At 50.0% G+C, this 23,820-nt stretch overlaps 11 protein-coding genes across 11 annotated transcripts; 5 read left to right on the forward strand and 6 right to left on the reverse strand.

Moving 5' to 3' along the window:
- Positions 1-140: 140 nt before the first annotated feature.
- ATNIH1004_008871 (uncharacterized protein) lies at positions 141-809 on the reverse strand (the record flags this gene model as incomplete). The annotated part of the gene is made up of 2 exons (XM_033573474.1): positions 141-474; positions 658-809. The coding sequence occupies 2 exons, from the start codon at positions 807-809 to the stop codon at positions 141-143; spliced, it is 486 nt and encodes a 161-aa protein (XP_033424026.1).
- A 948-nt stretch (positions 810-1,757) lies between these two features.
- On the forward strand, positions 1,758-2,878 carry ATNIH1004_008872 (uncharacterized protein; the record flags this gene model as incomplete). The annotated part of the gene is made up of 6 exons (XM_033573475.1): positions 1,758-1,854; positions 1,904-1,952; positions 2,027-2,278; positions 2,334-2,410; positions 2,476-2,633; positions 2,693-2,878. The coding sequence occupies 6 exons, from the start codon at positions 1,758-1,760 to the stop codon at positions 2,876-2,878; spliced, it is 819 nt and encodes a 272-aa protein (XP_033424027.1).
- Positions 2,879-4,490: 1,612 nt separating this feature from the next.
- Positions 4,491-5,639, forward strand: STB3 (uncharacterized protein; the record flags this gene model as incomplete). Its single annotated transcript, XM_033573476.1, has 1 exon — positions 4,491-5,639. One exon carries the CDS (start codon positions 4,491-4,493, stop codon positions 5,637-5,639), a length of 1,149 nt encoding a protein of 382 aa, XP_033424028.1.
- Positions 5,640-6,443: 804 nt separating this feature from the next.
- On the reverse strand, positions 6,444-7,142 carry ATNIH1004_008874 (uncharacterized protein; the record flags this gene model as incomplete). The annotated part of the gene is made up of 1 exon (XM_033573477.1): positions 6,444-7,142. The coding sequence occupies one exon, from the start codon at positions 7,140-7,142 to the stop codon at positions 6,444-6,446; it is 699 nt and encodes a 232-aa protein (XP_033424029.1).
- Positions 7,143-7,577: 435 nt separating this feature from the next.
- ATNIH1004_008875 (putative mitochondrial ADP,ATP carrier protein (Ant)) lies at positions 7,578-9,131 on the reverse strand (the record flags this gene model as incomplete). Its single annotated transcript, XM_033573478.1, has 7 exons — positions 7,578-7,763; positions 7,819-8,196; positions 8,250-8,495; positions 8,671-8,747; positions 8,873-8,894; positions 8,985-9,059; positions 9,093-9,131. The coding sequence occupies 7 exons, from the start codon at positions 9,129-9,131 to the stop codon at positions 7,578-7,580; spliced, it is 1,023 nt and encodes a 340-aa protein (XP_033424030.1).
- Positions 9,132-10,574: 1,443 nt separating this feature from the next.
- KRI1 (KRI1 family protein) lies at positions 10,575-12,487 on the reverse strand (the record flags this gene model as incomplete). Its single annotated transcript, XM_033573479.1, has 2 exons — positions 10,575-12,247; positions 12,310-12,487. The coding sequence occupies 2 exons, from the start codon at positions 12,485-12,487 to the stop codon at positions 10,575-10,577; spliced, it is 1,851 nt and encodes a 616-aa protein (XP_033424031.1).
- A 403-nt stretch (positions 12,488-12,890) lies between these two features.
- SIP3 (putative transcription factor SipA3) lies at positions 12,891-17,344 on the forward strand (the record flags this gene model as incomplete). The annotated part of the gene is made up of 7 exons (XM_033573480.1): positions 12,891-12,946; positions 13,017-13,380; positions 13,442-13,993; positions 14,051-15,872; positions 15,920-16,012; positions 16,069-16,290; positions 16,374-17,344. The coding sequence occupies 7 exons, from the start codon at positions 12,891-12,893 to the stop codon at positions 17,342-17,344; spliced, it is 4,080 nt and encodes a 1,359-aa protein (XP_033424032.1).
- Positions 17,345-17,506: 162 nt separating this feature from the next.
- ATNIH1004_008878 (uncharacterized protein) lies at positions 17,507-18,076 on the reverse strand (the record flags this gene model as incomplete). Its single annotated transcript, XM_033573481.1, has 1 exon — positions 17,507-18,076. One exon carries the CDS (start codon positions 18,074-18,076, stop codon positions 17,507-17,509), a length of 570 nt encoding a protein of 189 aa, XP_033424033.1.
- A 199-nt stretch (positions 18,077-18,275) lies between these two features.
- Positions 18,276-19,569, forward strand: HUT1 (UDP-galactose transporter HUT1; the record flags this gene model as incomplete). Its single annotated transcript, XM_033573482.1, has 2 exons — positions 18,276-18,463; positions 18,519-19,569. The coding sequence occupies 2 exons, from the start codon at positions 18,276-18,278 to the stop codon at positions 19,567-19,569; spliced, it is 1,239 nt and encodes a 412-aa protein (XP_033424034.1).
- Positions 19,570-20,510: 941 nt separating this feature from the next.
- ATNIH1004_008880 (uncharacterized protein) lies at positions 20,511-21,202 on the forward strand (the record flags this gene model as incomplete). Its single annotated transcript, XM_033573483.1, has 2 exons — positions 20,511-20,543; positions 20,588-21,202. 2 exons carry the CDS (start codon positions 20,511-20,513, stop codon positions 21,200-21,202), a joined length of 648 nt encoding a protein of 215 aa, XP_033424035.1.
- Positions 21,203-21,266: 64 nt separating this feature from the next.
- Positions 21,267-22,429, reverse strand: ATNIH1004_008881 (putative 3-oxo-5-alpha-steroid 4-dehydrogenase; the record flags this gene model as incomplete). Its single annotated transcript, XM_033573484.1, has 3 exons — positions 21,267-21,667; positions 21,768-22,236; positions 22,328-22,429. 3 exons carry the CDS (start codon positions 22,427-22,429, stop codon positions 21,267-21,269), a joined length of 972 nt encoding a protein of 323 aa, XP_033424036.1.
- Between the last annotated feature and the right edge of the window lie 1,391 nt (positions 22,430-23,820).

Here is a 23,820-nt window from a genome sequence, read left to right on the forward strand (position 1 = left end):
TGCACATTCCTGGCCTCATCTTCAGCCACGACTAATGCCCGACCGAGCCAACGCACCTTGTCATCGGGCTCTCTCATAGATAATTTCACAAATGGCGAATGCTCGCAGGAGATCCCCGGCCGAATAGCAAGCAGAATACGTCAGCCAGCCAGAGTGGCCATTTCGTCAGGTTCGCGCACCGATTCGTAATAGGCTTTGCGGCCATAAATGGTCATCTTATCGTCAAGACGATGCAGTGTGGCATTCTGGCCGTATTCGGTTTTTTTATTCTCCAATTCTGGAAGACGATGAAACGTTAAGTTCCCGTCACCCTCGACCTCGAAGTTATCTACTATCTTGGCACAATACAAAAACTCAGCAACATACTTCGGTCGAAGCTCCAGTGCCAAGTCGGTATCGAGATGTTTGAGGAGCCACAGAAAAAGCTTACTCTTTAACAGCTTGAGAGCAGGTTTGCCAAACGGGCCTACGCCTCTGGGCTAGAGAAAACCTCTGTAGGGCGGTGTTAGTTGATACTTGTTCAGGCATTTTCGTTGATGAGAGTGAAAACAAGTGTCTTGAAGTAAGCCGCACCCTCCGGGTTCCTCTACAAAGAGGGGGAAAGCACGATTAGAGCAAGCACTGGAATCACAAAAAGAGCCGGTGATAAGCACATACCGGCTCGAATCTGCTGATACATCAGATTCAACTTCACTGGGATCATCACTGTCATCTGCCCGCTCGTCCTCCTTGGCCTGCGATTCATAGTCACAATGCAGGTTAAGTGGCCGATGCCCAAATGGATCTGGGTCCTTGCTGTCTGCGTTCATGTCCAAACACTTGAATAGATTTTCAGACAGCGTCGAAAAGATAAAAACTCGCAACAACCTCATCATTCTCGGTCAACATTCCTTCCCCCCGTGATGGAACCACACGGGACAAATATATCAGAGCTGGCATTGATTTCGGAACGACAAGACCTGTAAGGATATTCTTCCTCCCGTCCCATATCATTAATTGACTGGTACCACTTCTCACTAACCCATCCATGTATGTATTGGATCCAGGTGTTTCCTATTCGATCCCCAATCAGTACACCTATGGTCGTCGTATCTGCTCCTGGGGTCCCGGTGATGGTGCAGGAGGGATGATGACCGTCATCCCCTCAAGGATTTCTTACTTCTGAGGGAGGATTCACTAGGCTGATGAAATCGAAGAGGGTGTGGACACGTACGTCTGGACGAAACTGCTCATAGAAATAGATCATGAACATGGATGACTCTCCGACCACGAGGCCAATGTAAGTTCAATTTCGACTGTCAATCTCTGGGAAGGCGTGGACGAAGGGGTCGTACGGACCCCACCGGATTGAACACCCACCCAAATGGCCTCCGACTTTTTGCGCAGGATATATATCAGCTAGATTAACACGTTATCCTCGGAACTTAATTAGGGTATCCCGTCGATGAAATTTTGATTCTCTGTACCAGCAGCCTGGTGCGAAGCCACCCAGGTGAATATGATGGATGCCATCGAGTGGGCTGGTTATCTTTCCAGGCCCTGGGACAAAGCCCAGTTTATGTCCGAAGTTGAGGCTGTAGCTTGGTATTCCTTACATTTCTGATAGTACAACGATCATTAAATGTGGGTTGAACTCCGTCGTCAACCCAATCCAACCCGTCTAACCAGCTAACCACCCTTGGGCAGCACAGGACATGGACGTGTTCTGGTTGTGTGACTGTAGAGGTGGAGCCACTGTGAGTTGCATCGAACGAAACATGGCAGGCGCAAGACTGACTATCTATCAGGACATTGCCACTTTCCTGGTGCACAGCATGGACCCGAGTTTAAGTTGCCAACAACTGAAGTCCAAAGGTATATCTGACTCTGAGCCATGAAACATGATCTCACTGACCTGTCTTAGGGATCCGATGTGGTGTGGCTGCTATCGATCACAACTTATATCAGTTTATGTGCCGCAGCTTAGGAAGAGAATAGACGAGCTGGAACAAAGGCTCCGGAGTCCTAACAGAACGCTCATGCAAAGGATCGCTGAAAGCGCAGAAGAAATCCCATACCGGCTGGTTACAGTCCCGCCGGCAACCGTTGCCCCCAATGCAAAACCTGAAGCTTATAATCAGAAGACGCGCCGGTTTACATTCACCCCAGAGGTCCAGCTGGAGTTCCAAAATGTTTTAAGTGACATATGGGAGAAGATAACTCATCAGATCAACGATACATGTGACGCAAAGCAGCATCGAGTCAATGCTCGTCCCATCCTCTTCGGAACCCGGGCTATGTATCGGATTAACCAAGCTAGCTCTACAGAGGATTCTTTTGACGGGTGGACTCAGCAAGTCCTCCTATGTGCAAGAACAGATGCGTCATTTTGCTTCAATAAAGGGTGTGGACTTTTACACTGTCCCCAGACGTAAGTCTCGGCCTTTTTGTGTCATGCGATCAACAGTCAGTGCCTAACAGCCCGGTGTTCTGAAGGGATTCGGTCGCTCGTGGTTCAGTATGCCGAGCCATACTGGGAGCCTCATTATTGTTTTGAGTCCCAAGCATTATGGTGTGGTCATGAAAGAACTACCGCCGTGGCCTTCCTCCCAGCAAGCTTGATGCTTCATCGCCCGACCTGGTTTCTCCGAAAGGTTTGACACCCACCCTCCGAAGATATTTTTCTATGCTGACTGTACCCTTGTACCCAAAGGAAGAAAGGTTCAGTGCCCTTCACCAGGGCGTTGCGTGGATAAGGATATGCCACAAACCGACGGATGGTCATATTGTACGGATCCCCATCCGCGAAAGTGACTCGCAAGGTGATCCTCCAGCACAAGTGGACAATAGACGTAAGCGTCATCTGGCTCTCCTATCCTGCTTGATTTTCTCTCCCTAATGCAGAGACTATGTGTAGATGTCCATTTTTCTATCCCCTGTAGCTTCAGGCTGTGGACTTGACCCGGGTTTGGTCCGGGAGGTGGGAAATATAACTTATTTCGACCTTCCGATCCGGGTCATATGGACGACAACCACGTCTGAGGAAACAATAATCAGCCTGAGGGCCTTTTCCCATGACGAGGAGGTTGGACACGCCAGTATATCCATGTATAACCGGTCGTGACTGTACACGGCGCATTCTATACTTGGTTGACTGATATATCGTCTTTCTTGTGTTTTCCGCTTATCCAGTCCTGATTATTGCACTGCACCATTTGTTTGTCTTTTCCATGTCGCTACCATAGATTGTTATTAGTTGAGGAAACTCATTGCTTTCTAAAACAGAAGGGAAGAAAGAAGTCACAAAATCGAGACCCTCATCAGGGCAGAAACCCTAGCCGGCGTTCCTCAGGCGATCATCTTACTAAGGGTAAGATGATCTTGGCCAGTCAGTGGCGGGGAACCCCCACGTGCGATCTTGACTTTCTTTTAGGGAAGGCACGGGCATTCGTTGCGATCGCTGATATGCTGTGGGCAGTTGAAACGACGTCGTGTACGTCAAGATTACTGACCTACTTCTTCGTATTATACGTGCCTAGGGATCCAAGGTATAGGGAAGGACAGAACCCCTCATTGACCTTGCCTCTCTGCATCCCAAATATCAGACGGAGTACCTAGATGGTTCGACAATAGGCACGGATAGAATCCCATAATCCCTCGTACCCTTACCGTCTTGGTACGGGTACTGGGCCAGCGACATCCAATCAAAGGACCCACGCGATAGTACTGGGTAGGTATGGGGCCGGTAAAATACGTAGTCTCGGCATATCCATGGATGTACTGGACATGTACTCCGTCCCTCCTGAATACCTAAAAGGCGAGAGAGATAAGAACTTACATATACTGCAGGACTATCTGCATATCATGTACCCTCCCCCCTCCCCCAAAGACACATACCATTAGGGACTTTCCATGAAAGTACATACCTTTAGGTACTGCCTAGGTACTGCTTTCCCTACCGTAATACATACCCGGTCATACCTGCAGCTGACTGACATTCCATCTTACTATTCCTTCCTATCTATCTACGGAGTAACTCCTTACTTCCTTGCCTTCCCCTCCTCTTTCTACATCCTTCTTGTCGGATCTGACGTCCTTCTTCCATCTCATCTCATCTCATCTCACTTCCCATCATCTACTCTCAAGAATACTCAGATTCCTCTGATCTAGAGTTCTACCCTACTTCCCCTCTCCAAGGATCCCTCCCCGCGTGTCCAAACTACCTACTACGAGTTAGTACGTGGCTAGCGCATTGCATCGCATAGCATCACATCACATCAACGCTGCATTCCAGCCTTGACTGCTACTATTCTCTTGTGTGCCGTAAGTCTGGCCCTTTTGGTTTTGATGCCCCTCGTTCCCCCTGTCCACCTTTGTTTGTTCAACCGTTAGTCATCCCTTTCATTCCGTGGTTGCGTCGCGTTCGATGGTTGGCCAGCCCAGTGACTCATGTGATATATAGATTCATACAATTTAGCCACACCCCCAAGTTCTCCTCCTTTATTGCAATCATGGCCGCACAAATGACGACCTCGAGCATTGCCATGGCCCTTGCTGGCAAGACAGCCTCTGTTGATATCCCCAAGCCTCGTTCGGCCTTCGCAGGCGATGGCAACTCCTCTCACCCAGGGCATCCTGCCTTATTGCCCACTCCCCCTAATTCCATCTCTCCAAATCTACCCCCTCAAGCCTTCAAACAACGGGACAACAACCTCCCTGGCTCTCCCCCCTTCGCCACATCGCACTTGGATTCCGATATCGATCTGGGAGATGCCGCAGATCATGCAGTCTCTCGGGGACCTCTCCTCTCGCCCAGCGAGATGGATGGCGCAGGAGCCATTACCCCGGAGATGTTGGCCAAATACCATCTACCTGAGATTATGCTACAGCATGGCCCACTTGCGATCCGTCACGTCATGGGCTACCTGACCACGTCGGTACCCGGCTTCTCCAGGATTGCCCCAGCTAAAGCACGCAGGCTGGTCGTGGCTGCATTAGAGAGCCAAGTGGCCGTCGGTGACAAAAGGAATGGCGCTGAAGGTGAGGTCATCTTCGAGAAAGTGGGATGGGGCCGTTGGGATGGGCGACGACGCGGTCAGCCGTTGCGGGATACGCAGCACGCGAACATGTCGCCACCCTCCAGCCTACCAAACTCCTTCCCACCCAACGGCGTACATATTCCGAGGAAGAGGGAGAGTTTGCAGCCGTACGGCTCGAGTGCGACAGGCGACTCTGCCATCTTCTCGTACACCGAAAGGGACTACGGCGGACATGAGGATATCAGCATGTTGGAACATGAAGCGGACAAGATGTCTCTTGATGGAGATGCTTGTGCATACTGTTCGTCTTCCGAGGCTCCAGACGATGAGATTCGGGACGAAGACTGGGGCGAAGAAGACATCACAGACGAAGAGGACTGGGCGCAGATAGGCGCGGCAGCGCTCCGTGCACGATCACTCAACGGAGGGGGCGGTTTTGTACATGGGAATCATCGGTCCCCCCAACTCCGAGGCGGCGGGCCTTCCTCATCCTCGCTGGCGAAGTCTGCGCCGCGCAAGGTCCCCATTCAACAACTGGGATTCTCTCTTCCCGATGGCATGGTGAACGACGGGGAAGAGCGCGCGGCGGTCGAGGCTTTACTACGACTTGGGTCTATGTGAAGTCCGAGTTCACCCATCGCGAGTTTGATCGACTTAATGGTAGTGGCTGGGCCGTGCTACCTTTTTACGTTCCTTATTTTAACGTTTCAACGATTATTCACATAAAATATTGCCAGTCTACCGACGGGTTCGAAGAGCTGGTTTACGATGCATTGGGACCGGAAATGATTGGGACATGGTTGGCGTTTCCAGGTATATTTATTCGAACATATGATATGGCCAGATGACGCATTTGGCCTTTGTTTCAAGTGACCATGGATCATGCATTGTCACCATTATAATGACTCTCTACTCATATTTATTTTTAGTATTCCATGGTTCCCCCGGTTGATGACAGTTGATCCGGCTGTTCAAGGGTTTGCTGGCCATAGGTTGTCCATATCATCGGCAGGTACAGATACTAGCCGCATCATGATGAGTGTTAGGATTGAGATAGAACTAATGCGCCTTGAGAGATCATATTCGCCGTTCAGAGTAGTACATGTAGCATTAATATACCAGTTACCAACCTGCAGTATGAGTGCATCGAGGTACTTATTATTTGCACATTAAATTTGCTCTATACAGGATAACTAGTGACAAAAGTAGTACTAACCAGAACATAACCCATGTGCAATACCAAGTATCAGCCCAACCATCCATCCAGATCCATAAACAAATATATCGACTAACGCCCGCAGTCAACCCAACTCAGCCGTTCTACCAACAACACCGAAGCCAACACAAAACAGCAAAAATAAACAAATAATAAATATAAAAAAAATAACAAACACTCACCCACAACAGAGAAACGGAGAGAGAGAACTATTTCTCATGCGCATCATTAATACGTTTCCAAACCGCCGCCTCAACCTCTGCCAATTTACTCCCCGCTGACGAAAACCACGACTTGGCACTTTCCAGAATCGCAGCCCCAGTACTGTCCGATCCCACTTCACCACCAAAACCATCCGAGTCGAGCATGGTGGTGCTGCCGTGGACGCGTACGTTGCGGTTGGTGTTGATACCTCGTATCTCTGGGTTCGGAGCTTGGTAGATGGAAGTATATGCTGATGTTGGATTATTATAGTTATAGTTATAGTCGTTGCTATAGGTGTAGCCGCAGTTATTGTTATTGTTATTGTTGTAGGTGTAGGGGTTGCGGGGGATGGGACCGGAGCTGTAGGTATTGTCGGAAGGATACCCTGATATGGTGGTAGTGGGTATCTGTTGCTGATGTTGCTGTTGGGGTATATCGCCTGCTTTCGGCGGTGGAGGGATCGGGATCTTTGAGTTTGGATTGGCCATGGTGGATGAAATCCCCGTGAGAGGCTCAGGTCGCGCTCCCGGTTGAGGAGGAGGGGAGGTCGTCGTCGTGATTGCCGTTGTCGCGGCGCTAGTTCTTGTAGGGACCTCTGTAGTTTGTCTACTTCCTGGTTGAGCGGTTGTAACGAGTCGCTCGTTTGGACTGGATGTAGGGGGTGGACTTTGCGGGTCAGTGACCCCGTCTGGGGTAGAGCTCATAGTTCTAAATAAGTCCACTTAATATTTTTGGATGATACAAATAATCCAGGGATGTCGTATCGATCGCCAGGAGCTGAGCTGACTAGGTAAGCTACAAGTGTGATATGTCATTGTCTCACGTGACATGTTCATGTGACAGACAGATTTTTCTACACGGAACAATCAACCCAAAAATAGACAGATTGGATTTGATACCGTAAACAAGTACAGTGGGAAGAAAGGAAAAAAGAAAATTCAAGCTTGCGGGCAGTAAAATACAACTGGTACAAGAGGAAATATCACACGATTCTATGCGCAAGACTTTTTTACCGTTCCTCTCTTGACGCATATGTCTAATCATTCTTCAGCATCACCGACCATCTGGCAGTTACGCCGGATGAGAGCCAACCCCTTCCCCAGAAGTTTCACGTCAACGAATTGAAATTAATCAATCGTTTAGCCGGAGCCACCCTTAAACTTCTTTCCGAAGAGCAGGAGCTGAACCTGATCGTAGATCGACAGGACACCAGCACCGGCAACACCACGGAGGATGTTAGCACCAGCACCCTTGAAGAGGGACTTGACGCCCTCCTTGGCGACGATCTGGCGGAAAGCATCGACGGAAGAGTTGTACTTAACGGCCTGTTAAGGGGGTCAGCAATGGCTCTCGCGGTCACCGGAAGCAAAAGATACATACCTCACCAGAAGTCATCATCATACGACGACGAACGGTGTCGAGAGGGTAAGAAGCAATACCAGCACCAGTAGTGACAGTCCAGCCGAGCAGGAAGGAAGCAAGGAAGTTGCCCTCAAGAGGACCAACCAGGACGACAGGCTTGATGGAGTCGTACATACCGAAGTACAGACCACGGTAGACAACAATACCAAGAACGGAGGGACCGAAACCACGGTAGAGACCGGCAATACCATCAGAAGCGAGAGTCTTCTTGTAGACGTCAACGAGACCGTTGAACTGACGCTCACCACCACCCTTGGCGGACTTAGCGTCGTTGGCAAGACGGGTACGGGCGTAGTCAAGAGAGTAGACGAAGAGGAGGGAAGTGGCACCAGCAGCCTGGACAAGTTGTCAATGGAAAGAAACAGAAATCAAAGCCGTGAAATACATACACCACCGGAGGCAAGGTTACCCATCATCCACTTGGCATAGCCATCACGCTCCTTCTTGTAGGAGAACATGGACTTGTAGGTGTCACGGAAGGCGAAGTTCAGGGCCTGGGTAGGGAAGTAACGGATGACGTTGGCAGTGTTACCTCTCCACAGGGAGACGACACCCTCGGACGCAGCGGTACGACGGAAGCAGTCGACGATACCGTTATACTTCTTGTCCAGACGACCAGCGCGGATCATCTCATCCTGTAGAGCGATCTGTTAGTGTCTGCATAGTCGGAGATCATGGTGCCAAGATAGGGGCTGAAAATTTTTCGCGAAGTGATATCCCCGGGAGCTTCCGCACGTTTGAACGGCAAACACTTTGGGGTCGCGGTCTTTCTCATTTCGCCAATCTTGGTGGATTTAAGGGATAGCCAACCTGGTTCTGGACGAGGAGCTTGATACGCTCGATGGGGGCAGCAGCAGTCTTGGAGACAGCAGCGGAAACACCACCCACTAAAAGGGATCAGTTAGTTGAGACAATCACAGGTAGCGAAATGGCCCATTTATGAGCCATTGGTTAATTGACAGTTCCCGTAGGATCAACGTCAATCAACCGGATGCTAGGTGGATAGACATACTCATAAAGTCAACGACAAATCCCTGCAGTGAAAATTTTTTATCAGCCAACCATTCCATCAATTACCGGGCGCTCCATCCCAGAACTCTCCAATTTCACGCCCTCGGATCAACCACAATGAATAATTTGCATCGTTTGAGATCCCAAAGACTCTCGATTTGGTCGGGAGGGCGTGCAGTTTCGAGCTTCTGGGTTGGCGAACAGGGTGATTAGCAACTTACGGGCATGCCGAAGACCGACTTGTCGGCCTGGTTAGCCATAATGACGGCTATGAAGAACGAGAACTAAAAAGACAAAAAAGAGAGGAGATGGGATAGGGTAGGAGTGTCAAAGGAACAGGACACTTCAAAAGGGATGGTAGGGAAGAAAACGAAGAGAGAAAAAGGGAAGAAAAAATAGCGAGGGAAAGGGCTCTTGTAAGCGGGAAGAAGCGAGCGGAGACGCTAAGACGCTTTGGTTTGAGTTTTTTGCTGTCCTGAATTTTTTGCAGAGAAAGAAAGGAAAAAAAAAAAAAAATGGACCCGGCGCTAATGCTGGCCCAGGCAACGAGAGCCGATATCTCCCGATTGTATCCAAACATCCCGACCACGTATTCGTGATCATTCTCTGGACATATAGAGGACATGTTCTGACTGAATTGACAGGAATGACTGGATTAACTCGATGCAGGATACCTCTACTATCATCTCCATACATATATATAGGTACTACCTTACGTCAGTCTCAATTCAATACATTCCTGACGTTGGTACATCGGAATTGAATCCTCTTACTAAGACGCTCCCCTTTCTTTCCCCGGCTTGACCGATGGAGCATCTCCGCCCACTCTGCAACAGTGGATATCTCTCTCGCCTTACGGAGTAGTTCTTCGTTCTTCCTCGATTCGGGGAAATCTCCTTCTCTCGTCTTAGTCCCAAGTCTCGGATGGCAAACTGGCAGAACAAAATTTTTAATCTCTCTGAGTGGTCAGTTCACAGCCACTCAGTTCTCCTGGACTTGCCGAGAAGCGTTATTTTAACAATACTTTCTACTCCATACTTGGGTTAGGAAGATCTTGAATTAAAAATAGCCTACAGTGTTACGCTCAACGTACTCTGTAGATACTATTCTTTTTAGCTCCCTAGGTAGAGGTACTCTGTATTCCGTAGAGCATTAATACACGGTATTATCGATTTCCCCCCCGCCGGGCGCCTTCTCGAAGCCAGTCAATCCCTGAGTCGGCTTGCTCGGCTGTCATAACACGAATCATATCCACCAGCAGAACTCCGTCAATTTTGTTATTCCTGTACCAGTACAATACTCCCTCCCAGGCATTGCCGCTTTAAGTCGACGAGTCCAAGCTGACCATAATGGGTTGGAAATAGTTAGTCGATCTAGATACCCAATGTCGAGTGTAGGCCTTGCTTTAAATCATCCTCGCCTTAACAATGTATATAGACAGAAAGGGAGATACTGGTGGTATGCAATTCAGAGGCAGCGAACAGTAATTCCAAGTATTATATATAACTATGCCTTCATTTCGGATATATACTACTTACCTGCGGAGTCCCAACAACGGAGTAAATCACGTGGTTTTTACTAGGATACAGAATGGTACATAACTTTATTCTAAACCAACATTATAAACAACCCAACCTCTCAAGGTGCATGTACTATTATAACTAGGTACTGACGCGTGGATATAATATAATCATCAGACACCATTAGTGCTTCTTGGACCTCTTTCTCTTCTTCTTCCGGGGCTCTCCCTCTCGGATATCAACCTGGCCATCCTCAGTAGCATCGTCTTTCTGGATTGGCTTGTCGCCGCCAAAGGAAAAAATGGGACCCTCCTCATTGCCAAAAGTGTCTTTACGCCATTGCCTCAGTCGAGCCTTCTTGCCCAATCTCTTCTGGTCTCTATGTTTCTTGTCCTCGTCCCGGAATGAAGCAAGCTTCTTCAACCCGGCAAACTGATTAAGATGCGAGTCATCAGCCATAAGAATGTCCCGCGCAGTCAAGCCAAAACTCTGCGGGGAGGTTTCACGATAGCGGAAATGACCAGTATTTTTCTTGCTTGCTCCCGGAAGGAGGGAAACGTCAAGGTCCAAATTGCGGTCAACGGCTTCCTCGATGCGGAGCCGATCTTTGCGAGCTTCTCTCTTCTGATCCCTTCTCTCTTGGGCCTTGCTCTTCTTCTTGGAAGCACCTTCATCAGCGTCATCCGCATCCTCCACCATTTCAACGTCCGACAGATCCAGTGCGGGCTTTTCGTCGTCTTCGAAATCTGGCACAAGATCCGTGATGTCGATGTCGTCGTCCCACTTGGGCTTCTTCGGTCGCTTCTTCTCGCCATCACTCCCATGTTCATCCTCCTCTGCATAGTAATCCTCGCCAAAGTTCCTCTGCATCTCCTTTTCCCAATCCTTGTCATCCCAAGCGCCATCCAGAAACTTCGCCCAGTCCTCGTCAGTGAATTTGGATGCGTGAAGGCCTGCAACCTCCTTAATCTTGTTGACCTTTTCTTGGAGCTCCTCCATCTTCAGCTTACGAAGACGGTTCTTCTCCGTCTCGCGTTGCTTTTTCTCTTCCTCTTTTCTCTGCCGCTCAGCATCTCGTAGCTTTTTCCTGCCACTCTTTTCATCTCTGCGGACTGATTGTTGATTTGTAGTGTCACGAGAGTGGGTGATCAGCTGGGTATTAATCTTGCTAGGATCTTCAAAGCGGAAGTTATATGCCTCTTCGAAGGCTTCGGCCCGCTCCTCCTCCTCATCATCATCCGACTCAAAAGGTTGCAGATTCATTTTGTCCGCAGGGATCCATGCCCGTGCGGACATGAAGTTCGATAGAAAAGTCTCTGGATCTTTGTCTGCATTTTCGATGTCCAGGGGGATGTCTCCCTGAGGTCGCGAAGCTGGCGCTGGTGCAGACTTCCGTACAAGAAAATTCTCATCCTCATCATCATCGTCCGGGGCCCGGTCTCCATCATCAGCAGCGGCATGCATTTCCTGGATGATTTTTTTCTTCAGATCTGCCTGCTCTTGAACGTATGTCTTCGGAGCGTCAGAGGCATCATCCTCTGCTAGATGGTTGCCACTCAGAAGATTCTCCCGATGATAGTCTCGAAGGGTCATTGATATCTGCTTCCCCTTCTTTGCATCGTCTGGCTTGGCGCTTGTGTCTTCTTGGGTGTAAAATCGAGCGTCCTTGTCATATACACGTGGGTCCTTTGATCGGATTGCCTTCAAAGTCGCCATAATCTCAGCGTCGATCGCGGTAGTAGCCAATTCCCCATCCTCATCCTCTTCTTCGGATGTAGACGACTCATCCGAGTCTGCTCCATCATCTTCTGCATGGCGTTTCCCAAAGGCTGAACTTTTGCCTAGTTTTGCTTCCACTGCATAGGGAGATCCACGTTAGCCTTCTGTAATCAATATGTTGTGAGTCATAAATACATACATTTCTGCATTTCCTCCCTCTTCTTGTTGTGCTCAAAACGACGGGCATACTCTTCGTTGATCTTAAGATTAAATCCATTCGACTGATTGTTGATTGAAACTCCACCAGACTCATCTCCAGTGTCACTGGAATTATCGTCATCGAGAAGCATGCGCGTCTTCTTTGCCGGTGGCTCCATATTTTACCTAAGGAAGCACGGCTTAAAATCAAAGGCAGTGCCAACGTTGTTTTGAGACCTGATGATGCACCTCCCCCCCCCCAAAAAAAAAAAAAGATTTGAGGTCACCGGCAGAAAATATCACCCGCCCTCACCGCCTGACAGGGCTGTATTGCCTGATAAACTAGGCTGCCAGACAAGGCACTGACGTAGCCAATTAGATCATTCGCGGGCCTGGGCAATCCCCGTAATGATGGCAAAGCTTCTTCCTCCAGCATGACCTCTCTCCTTATCCGACCAATATTTCTATCTGCTGTGGCCGTCCCTTTATTCTTTACGTTGCTTGTCCTGGCCCCCATTTTCTGTCTTACACCCGTCGTTACCTTTTGCTCGCGTCAAGTGTATGGCCGGAGACATACACTAGATGTCGACTCAGCCACAGAAACCTTTACCCCAGGTCGGGAAGCTTGTCAGCGTGGTGTAAGTCATCTGGACGATTGCTCTGTCCTTTTATGTGGGGAGAATGCCTGGTTCTAACACTCCGGTGAAGTCCAGTTGGATTAAAGGAGGCGGCTCTTGATTCCCCAACATTTCGCGCCACCACTCTCCACTTCTCCGACCAGATTGAATACCTCGAACGATGGCTCGATGGTTACGCGAAAGCCGCATCCAAGCTTTCTGCGGAGCTTGGGGCTATGGAGGGGATTGTGAGCACATTCCTGTCTTACTCCATGAACCCCCTCGTGGTCTCAGAAGCCGTTCTCGACCATGATTACACCCTGTTGGCGATGAGGCGGAGCGGTGACAGCTCGAGGGATTTATGGAATGGATTGGTATCTACTACGAAAAGGATAGAATCACTTGTCTCGGAACCAATCAGGGCTTTTATCCAGGAGGATTTGCGGAACTTCAAGGTAATTGAGAGTATTACACTTCTGATTTAATTAGGGGCATCACCGTCTTACCTCACTATAGGAGACCCGCCGCATACTTGACCAGACACAAAAGCAATATGACTATCTACTATCAAGATATTCGTCACAGTCCAAATCGAAAGAACCGTCGTCCCTGAGAGAAGATGCATTTCAACTTCATGAAGCCCGCAAAGCGTACCTTAAGGCGTCAATGGACTTTTCGGAACAAGCTCCCCAAGTTCGAAACGGTCTCGACAGGCTGTTAGTCCGTGTTTCGTCTGATGAATGGCGGGAGTTCAAGGCATTTCACAATAACAATGGCGCGACGTTTGCCAAATGGGGTCAGGAGATGGATCGTATCAAAGGCTGGATCCATGAAATGGAGGGGAGCGAGAAATCCTCTAGGCGAGAGCTCTTGTCCGCCCGGAAGCAAATCGAGGAAGCCGCAGAGGCTGCTGTTAGACCGTCTCGTGAACTCGACGACTACTCTGTATCGACCGTTCCCTATCTTGGATCCCGCCCATTATCAACACTCGAGATGACCAAAGAGGCTAGACCGGAAAAACAGGGCTGGGTGAATCTTCGGACGCTTTCCGGCAAGCCCACGCGTACGGTATGGACCAGACGGTGGGTCTTTTTGAAGAACGGAATCTTTGGCTGCCTTGTGCAGGGCTCCCGAACTGGAGGTGTTGAAGAGAGCGAGAGAATAGGTGTCCTGCTTTGCAGTATCCGCCCAGCTTTCCAAGAAGAGCGCCGCTTTTGCTTTGAGGTAAAGACCAAAAGTAATACCATCGTGCTTCAGGCAGAGACGCAAAAGGAGCTCATGGAATGGATTGCCGCGTTCGAAGCTGCCAAGCGAAAAGCCTTAGAGCGCCCTGCAGGTCCCAATCTTTCAGGCTCTGGGAAAGACGCCGTCCAGGATCCTGCTTTTGCAATTTCGCCTCCTCCTGCGCCTGAATTCGCTGCTGACCCGGCAGAATCTCTCACCCCCCGCTCGAACGATGATCAAGCGTCATCCGAGCGTAGCGGAATGCTACCTGTTCCAGAGAAAGACCAAAACACTCTTCGGAATAGCAGCGACTTTGGTACCTATAGACGGCTGACCTCGTTGGAACCCGAAAGCTGTGCAAGAGACCACACTTCTAGGATCATCCAAAAGTTGGACCTTCACCGCAAGTCAAACAATACAGTGCAGCCCTCTAACTCTATACCGGGTGCTGGTGGCGGTCTAGCGGGCCTTGTCTCCGCAAGCCCAGGTGCACCATACGGAGTGGTCGACAATGAGACAAGCAGGGGCAATGAACCTCCTACAAGCTTAGCACCACTGACGCTAGCAAATCCACCTGCGCCCACAAGCATGAGTAAGGCAGCTGTGATCATAAGCAATGAAAGGGGCCTCGGTTTAGGTCAAGCGGACAAAACTGGGGGGATGCCTAGTGGTATGATGGCAAACCTCTGGGGTAGTTCCAATTGGGGGTTTGTGAACAGACTTGAACGTGAGCGCCTAGGAGTATTCGAAACCAATCAGGACGCAGATCCCGAACGTCAATCAAAGCAGAATCAGTCGGCTGAAGCAAAAACCTCAACAAACTCTACTCCCGCTAAACCACCAATGTCCGGCCCTCGCCATCGACAGACGGTGAGTCTCGATGGTGATTCGAGCAAGATGCAACAGGCCATTCTAGGCGTTACGCATGAATATCCAAGCTATTATCCTCAACAACTCAAAATCCAGGACTCCCAGTTTCGGCTGCTTTTCCCCAATGTCAAAAGAGAGGAATCTCTGGTCCTGGTGTTCCGGGCTACATGGAATCCAAACGACCAACAAGAATTTCCTGGAAGAGCTTATGTTACTACCCGCGACGTATACTTCTACAGCCACTACTTTGGCCTGGTGCTGACCACCAGTGTCTCTCTGGAAACCATCAAAGAGGTTACTGCTGCGCCTGGAAGAGATTGCGACTTCCTGTTTCTTCATACTATTCCACCACCTGGTGAAGACGCACCTGGCCGAGTCACCATCAAGACTTTCCTTGAACCGTTGAGGCTTCTTCAGCGGCGCCTCAATTTCTTGATCAATGACTCAGCGGCGGTTGAGCCGCTGAGTTTGGAAGCTATTTTCAAAGCTCTTATCAAGATGGAGGTGGATGTGCAGACACGAGCACCAAGCGTAGATAGCTGGGAAGATGTGGTTGCCGCTGATGACAAGATTGGTGACAGTGATAGCGCTGCCGGCCAAGGGCCGAGGAGAGACTTCCGGGCTCCGATTTACATTGACAAAGATTTAGACATGCACTCGAAAAAGGCTACCACTGGCAAGGATACACCAAGATTCCGATTGCCCACCCAGCCTGTGCAGTACGTTCCTCAGGGAAACCTGCACCTTGCTGCGGAGAAAGATTTCGACATTAGTCCCAAGGCAATATTCCACATCCTTTTTGGAGACCGGAGTGCTGTCTGGCAACTCCTCTTGCATCAACGAGAGGCTCAAAGTAAGGCATCCGCTTCGATTGAGGCGTTGGAACGGGGCTAACAGCAGGGGAAGGTATCAAACAAGGTCCTTGGACTAGAAGTGAATCGCGGCATCTGAGACGGGATTTCCAGTATCAGATTGAGACAGCAGATCTTCTTGGTATGTATTACCCAATATTCAGGACATTGTCTCAATGCGTTTCTAACGCCGCCCAGGACGTGCTCGGGATCATGATATCTCCGATTATCAAATGATTGATGTCCTAAATGATCATCTCTGCTACGTGATTACGGACAAGCGAACTCCCTGGCATCTTCCTTTCAAGCGGTCATTTAGGCTGGTAAGCAAAATTGTGATTACCTTCCTTGGCAAAGGGAAGAGTAAGCTTGCTATCTACACCAAGGTGGAGTGGTTGTGTTCTCCGTACGGGCTTCAACGTGAGTGCTGTTGTATTTTTCTTTTTTTTTTTTTTTGTGCCTCCACCCCCTGATGATTCATTACGAATTCTAACTCTAGCTAGGGGTCATTGACAAGCAAGCCACTGGCGACTTGGAGCAAGATGCCCTGGATCTCCTCGACCTCGTTGGAGACCAGGTGCGCAGACTCGGCGCCCATAGTCGAACCAAGAAGGCCATCACCATCTTTGGTCACATCGGGCGGCAGGGCTCTACGTCTCAGTTTTTCAGCGAGTCGGAGTCCAAAGGAGAACCGTGCAGACCTCGAACGCAGAGGACTTTGGTTCAACTGCTCTTCGAGATATTCATGTCCTTTCTTGAAAGCGCCATCTCATCCGTGATGCTATGGACATTTGCTCTGCTTCGTTGGGCATGGAAGACTACAAGTGCACATAAGGTCATCCTTCTGCTGCTATTGTCCAGTGTGTTCATTAATGGGCTATATACGTCACAAGAAGCCTATCAGTGGTGGCATGAGCGAAACACCGAGAGGTTCATGGCGCGTCTAGGGGTTCACTCGGACCCCGTGATGAGCAAAGCCATCTACATGAAAGACATCGATGAGGCACTCGCCAACTCGACGGTTGGGCAGGCCAGTGATAACTCCAGCGAATGCTTTGCTACCTTCCATCAGCAGACAATCGGGGGCAGTACACGCTCTCTAGGGACATCCAGTCCGAAGGATTCCATGACTAAGAGCGCCGCGCGACGGATCCAGCAGACCCGGGAACAGCTGGCGTTGTACCGACACAACCTCCTGGTGGGCCTCCGAGTGGTCAACAGTATCGAGAGGGAGGTGGTACAGAACGAATGGGAGCGTTGGCTCCGACAAGAATTACGACGATGTCGCCAGGTGGAGATGCTTCTCGGGAAGAACGAGAACGGCGAAGCGATCGAGACGCAGGTGGACCGTACGAGCCAGACGATTTTTGCGGACCTATCCGACGACGTGCGGCAGTGGTACGATCAGTACTGCACGAGTTGCCAGAAAGAACAGGAGCAACTCTTAAGCAATGAGCATATATCTGATGTGTGATCGGCGGTAGGTTCTTGGGATTTTGTTGAACAATCGATACCCTTGGAATTGGTAGGCGAATGAGTGTTTGGGCAAGAGGCGCTTGTTTGTATAGTCATTTCCCCCTCACATACATAGATTTTTGATCTGCCAGAGCGATTTCAATTTGACGGATTGGACCAATTAATTCTGTCGGGGTTTCACGGCGCCTTCCTGAATGACGTAGTAGACCACAGTGCCATCACCGCCCATTCCCCGATCCACCATGGCCAGGAGGAGCCTCTTCCCTCCCCATTCTTTGGTCTGACGGGCCTTCTTTCGATATTCGTAGTATTCAGACAGCTGCGCAGTCTTATCGTTCCGCGTTTCCTCCAAGGCTTCTTCCTCCTCTGCCCGGGTCCCTTCCGGGAGCGAGTCAAACACGGCGGCGAGCTTGCGCAAACTCCACGACTGGCCCTGTACGGTGGGAAGGACAAACAGACGTTCCAACTCTACGTCCTCCTCGCGCAGTCCCCGCTGTAGCATGTAGAGCTGCTCGTCCGGGTGGGTGTAGATCCGATGCGGAGGGATTCCAGAGAGCAAAGAGAGAGTCGCAGATGGATCATCGGGGATGGGGATGGGATGGACTTTCAGCGATTGCCAGAGATGTTGGTGCTGCAGGTTGTGCAGGATCTGGAGGGAGCTGGCAGACAGTGGACTGGGAGATTCGGAGGTCGTGATGAGGGTAGAGAGGGCGGAGGGAGGCAGATCCATCTTGAATATAATTAAATACTTAATAAAATAATACTGAAGAGGGCGATGTAGACAGGAGAATAGACGGAACGAAAGAAAGAAAAAAGAGAACCCAACGGAGGAATTGTTCCGCTCTCCGCGGAAGAACACATGGCATCATCCGATTATTTCTCTCATTCATCTCTCCCTCTCTCTTTTCTCCACTCGCTCGCTCACTATAATGGCACGTCAGAAACAATCGGCTCCCATGCAACGGGCAACCTCGTCGGAGGTCATGCATACACTCCACGATGACTCGAGCGCACCACTGAAGCGAAATGGCCGTACAACACCCGAGGATAACAACTCGTCAGACGCTCCTGGGTTGACACAACTTGCGATCTGCGTGCTGGGGATCTATGCTTCCTTGTGGGTTCTTTATTCATACACCCTAGACTAAAGTAGACACACTGACAGTGGACAGTCTCTCGTGGGGCGTGCTTCAAGAGAAGATCACCACTTTCTCCTATGCCGTGCGCCCTCCCACCGCAGCAGAGCCCAAGCCTCCCACGGAGCGCTTCACCTTCTCCATCGTGTTGAACACCATCCAGTCGTCCTTCGCTGCCATCACAGGCTTGCTCTACCTGTTCTTCTCGACTCCCGCCGGCCAGAAGATGCCGTCCACCTTCCCCACGCGAAAGATCCTTTTCCCACTGCTTCTCGTCAGCATCTCCTCGTCGCTCGCTTCCCCCTTTGGATACGCCAGTCTAGCGCATATCGACTACCTGACCTTTATCCTTGCCAAATCCTGCAAGCTCCTCCCTGTCATGTTCCTGCACCTGACCATCTTCCGCAAACGCTACCCCCTGTATAAGTACGGTGTGGTGCTGCTAGTCACCCTCGGAGTCGCTACCTTCACCCTGCACCACCCAGGGAACAGCAAGAAGGTCGCCGAAAAGGGTTCCTCCGGGTCGTCGATGTGGGGGATCTTTCTGCTCTCGATCAACCTGCTTCTGGACGGCCTCACCAACACCACCCAGGACCACGTCTTCAGCTCCCCGCAGCAATACACGCGCTTCACCGGTCCGCAGATGATGGTGGCGCAGAATGTGCTTTCCACGGCGCTCACCTCCCTCTACCTCGTGCTCATGCCGCATCTGTCCTCTACCGGCCTGCTGCATAACCTGCTACCCTTCCCCATACCCCCGTCCACGGAGACAGAGTTGACCTCCGCCGTGTCCTTCCTGTCGCGCCACCCGGAAGCCCTCCAGATCGTGATCGGCTTCGCGGCCTGCGGCGCCGTCGGCCAGCTGTTCATCTTCTACACACTATCTCGCTTCTCATCCCTGCTCCTGGTCACCGTCACCGTCACGCGCAAGATGCTCACCATGCTCCTGAGCGTGTTCTGGTTCGGACACTCGCTGTCGCCCGGCCAATGGCTCGGCGTCGTGCTTGTGTTCGGTGGCGTGGGCGCCGAAGCCGTAGTGCAACGACAGGAGAAGAAGGCCAAAGAACTGGCCAAGAAGAAGCAGTAACTTATAGACTATGTCTTTTTTCTTAGAATAGACTTATCTGGAATATTACATATAAAATATACAAAGTAATACATACTATCAACATGATAGAATTGATATCGGTTATAAATTATATTTATATCACTTCCTCCCCTCCACCATAATAATATGATACCCAAAACCCGTTTTCACATCCACATATTTGGGATTTCCCGTCGTACTCGGTTCCAATTCATACGCTGCCTTTTCAAACGTCGCATCCAGACTCCCTCTCACTTTCCATCCAAGTGATCCACCTAGGGAGATTAGATTAGCATGTCTGCATAGATACATACACACTCATATATCTATATAGAGAGAGAAAAAGAGAGAGATACCCTGTCTAGCTTTATCCTCGGAAAACTCCCTCGCCACTTCATCGAATTTCGCCCCGTTGCGTAACTTCTCTAGCGCTTCTTCTTTTTTGGAGAATTTTTCACACTATACAGATCAATATACATCACAATATATATCATATACCATCCAGTATGCAACACAATACCCAAATAACAAGGACAGGGTAGAAAGGGATGCATACAAGAATATGTCTCACGTTGATGGAAGTCGCCGGCTTTAATCCCTTCTTGTCGCTGCCTTCGGAGGAATCCTTTCCCTTGCTTTTTTTGTCGCCTTTAGTGTTTTTGGGGGCCATTTTTCTTTCTCCTCTTCTGTTCTCTTTTGGTTTGGAGTCTAATGTTATTATAATTATATTGGTGTAGTGAAGGGAAAGAATGATCTGTTTATGGGATATCGAAGTCAGGTGGGGCGGTGGAGACGGTGGCCTGAGGCAAAAGAAGGAAATAACATGCATGTCACGTAACTATCATAGTTGCATCTCAGAATAGTACATCGTAGGGATGGATCTTCAAAGTGCTAAAATTAAAACACTCCCTGACGAGGGTTTCTACATTGCGAATTTCATCATGGAAGATGAGGAGAGTTGGCTCTTGCAAAAGGTGTGTACATTTATTTATATATATTGGACTAACTTACTCGATAGATCACTACAGCCCCCCTCCCCCGCTGGACTCACCTCTCTCATCGTCGTCTACAAAGCTGGCCCTCGGCGCTTACCAAGTCGAATGTGCTGCTCTCGGCCCCCCTTCCATCGTGGCTCGTCTCACCTGTCATTACCCCTCGCTTCGAGTCGCTGGGCTTATTTGCCAACGCCCCTCACCACGCCCCCAACCATGTCCTAGTCAACGAATACCGCCCCGGCCAGGGTATAATGCCGCACGAGGATGGCGCCGCATACTATCCTCTCGTGGCGACCGTGAGTCTGGGCGCCCCCATCGTTCTCGACCTGTATCCAAAAGTCCAGCACACCCAAGACCACCCGGAGAATCGACGGCCGCAGTATCGCATATTGCAGGAACGGCGGAGCTTGTTGGTTACCAGGAAGAAGATCTACACGGACTTTCTGCATGGAATCGCCGAGACGACCAAGGATGAAGGCCTAAATGCGGACTCGATCTGCAACTGGGATTTGCTCCGAGAGCCGGAGCGATTCCGATGTGGATGGGCAGAGAGGGAGACCAGGGTCAGTTTGACATATCGGGATGTGCTCAGAGAGGTAAAATTGGGAAACACGATGAAATTCCTCAGGGGGCGGTGAACCATGTCACCGGATAGATACCATGGCATCATTTGCTGGATAACTGCACTAGCCACTACAGCAATTAGTACACACCCGGAATCATGTTCCATCGTTCCCGCACCGACTCCTCCCCAAACTTCTCAGTATACCACTTCCTGGTGGTTCCCGCGGTGACACCCAGATTGATTGCGACAAATGCTAGCGCCGACAGAAGCGTCTTGTTGACCCATTCTCCTTGTGGCGCGGCTAGCAGCGTCAACGACAGATAGATTGCGCATTCACCAGTGTAATGCGGGCACACAGTGCTGCGAAACAACGGGTGGGCAGGAAGCGTATACTTCTGAAGCGAAAATAGGTAGTGGTGGCAGTCATGCTGAACGCCTGATGCAACTAAAAAGATAGGTAGAGAAAGAAACGTGCGGAGGGATGGTGCGGTGGTTATTTTAACATCGTCAAGAGTGAAGTCTTGAGATGTAATACTCCCTGCAATTCAAGAAACGATTAACAACCCGGTTCCACGTATTTCTTTTCTTTACGTTTTTGCCCCTGCAATCCCTATCCTCTGGGAGATGTAGTAACATACCGGTCCCCTCAATCCAAATCGCAACTGTCACTGCCACGTAGAAGGTAATACCAATGAGCCAATGACCGAACCACATCTGGGATGACGACGGCTTGGAGAAGGAAAAGCACTCGACTAGCCGCCTTGCACCCTGGACAAGCATCAATACCCAGCAGAGAAAAACTTGGTTCAAAGACATCGTATTCTGCAGGTGTTCCGGGTGGATTCTCGTCGCAATGGCCTGGAATGCGGGCCCCCGAGACAGAACCTGGGTGGCCCAGAAGAGCGATGACAGCACAGATGCAATGTAGAACTGCGTAAAGTAGCCATGAGGGACTCTCAGGGCGGCCAGGGAGTCGAGGGTGTGTGTCACCAGGGATGTGCTCGGAGGCTTACACAAGGAGGAATTCGACTCGACCGTTGAGGTTGCACGGGCGCCATAGGGGACGAAGCGTGAGCGAAGTGAACCCGACAGGCTGACCGATAGGATCTGGGGGAATTTGATTTTAGTCCATTCTGGAAGGATTCGTAGATCCTCGTCTTTTCTGGTTTCAGCGTGTTATTGCCAATATAGCTCATACCGTACAGGATGCAAAGATGAAGAAGGCTCGGAGCGCGTCTACAGCGTCCATGTGCATCGAGACTAGAGCCGTGTCTATCGTATTAGAGATAAATGCCGTCATGGTCAATGGGCGTCATAAACGGCGGTTGAAGAGTTGATGGATAGGAATTTGAGAAGGATGAGTTCAGGGAGAGAGAAGGGCTGGAGTCGGCGACGCATCAATGCATGACACAAACAGCAAACAAACTAGCCAACTAACTCCATAAGTGGTGATTTAGTCAAGTTACCTCTTCATCGTCATAAACTGGAACGATCATACATACCTAATTAATTCCTAAGAAACCAAGAATTATGCAGGATTTTATCAACCTTCAATCCGATCCTTGATGGATTTCTGGCATTCTCTGGAAAATGACGATCTGGATCAAACAACGTAATTTTACCGGAGTTTACGACAGGCCCCTGTCATGTCTGGCGATGAGACACGTTCTATGGTTTCTTTGTGGGGAAGCGAAAAACGACCGAAACTCCACCGTCAGCGAGGTTCAGATGATAAATCATAAACAAAACGCCCGGCCAAGTAAGAATCGGCGTTTGTCTATCCACCAGGGTCTCGTGAGAGCAAAAAGCAGCGGCGCTAGTTAAAGACTAGATCCCTCCAAGGAGAAGGCAATATACCGAGTGTTATGTCAGCAGTAAACAACTCACCTACGTAATATTCCCTCCATACCAACTCCCCCTGAAATACCTCGCTAGATCTTTTCTGTGCATTCCAAATTACTACCTAGGTGTCTAGTACAGAGCTCTACCTTTAGGACGTGCTATCTAACCCAAGTACGAGCACGAGGTATTCCCGAACCTAAGTGCTATACACCCCACCTTCTGCCTCTTTCCCCTCTCTTTCTTGACTAGCCAATCCATTAATGGGGTCCAATAATCCATGCAAGTGAGTGACGCCAACCAAGCACCCAAACAGAGAAGGGGGCAAGGGTGGGGCGATAAGCTGGACCAATACTTGTTTTTCATTGGTGCTCAGAAGAAGATCGCTGCGGTAAAGTGGGGTCAGTGAATTTGAAGAAATCATCTAGGCCGGAAACGGGAACGGGTGATGTGGTTGGTCTTTGTGCATTGGCTAAACCAGGGAACGAGCTGATGCCTAGCCTGATAGCCTATGCAGCTTCCACGGAAATCCACTTGAGTCTAGGAGGTCTCTCGCCCCTCCGTTCCAAAAGTGCGAGTTTCAGAGGAGACCTTGGACCAACTCAAAAAAAAAAAAAAAAGTTGTCCTCTGAATATTCGATCATCCGCCACTCACAGTCAGTCCCTCCCGCTTTTGGGCCTTCGCGCAGGATCTTCTGGTTCTTGCGACAAGGCTGCCTTCTCCCCCTCCCCTTTCTCTCCCCGTTGCTGCAGTTGGACCGGCAGCGGACTATACGCATCCATTAGTTATCGGCGCAGAATGAATGCATACCTTACCACCGATAATCTGCCTCGTAGGCAATAGCATACATC

This window comes from Aspergillus tanneri (assembly GCF_003426965.1).
Source record: "Aspergillus tanneri strain NIH1004 chromosome Unknown AapTan_6_pilon_pilon_pilon, whole genome shotgun sequence".
In the NCBI taxonomy this organism is placed as follows: Eukaryota; Fungi; Ascomycota; class Eurotiomycetes; order Eurotiales; family Aspergillaceae; genus Aspergillus; species Aspergillus tanneri.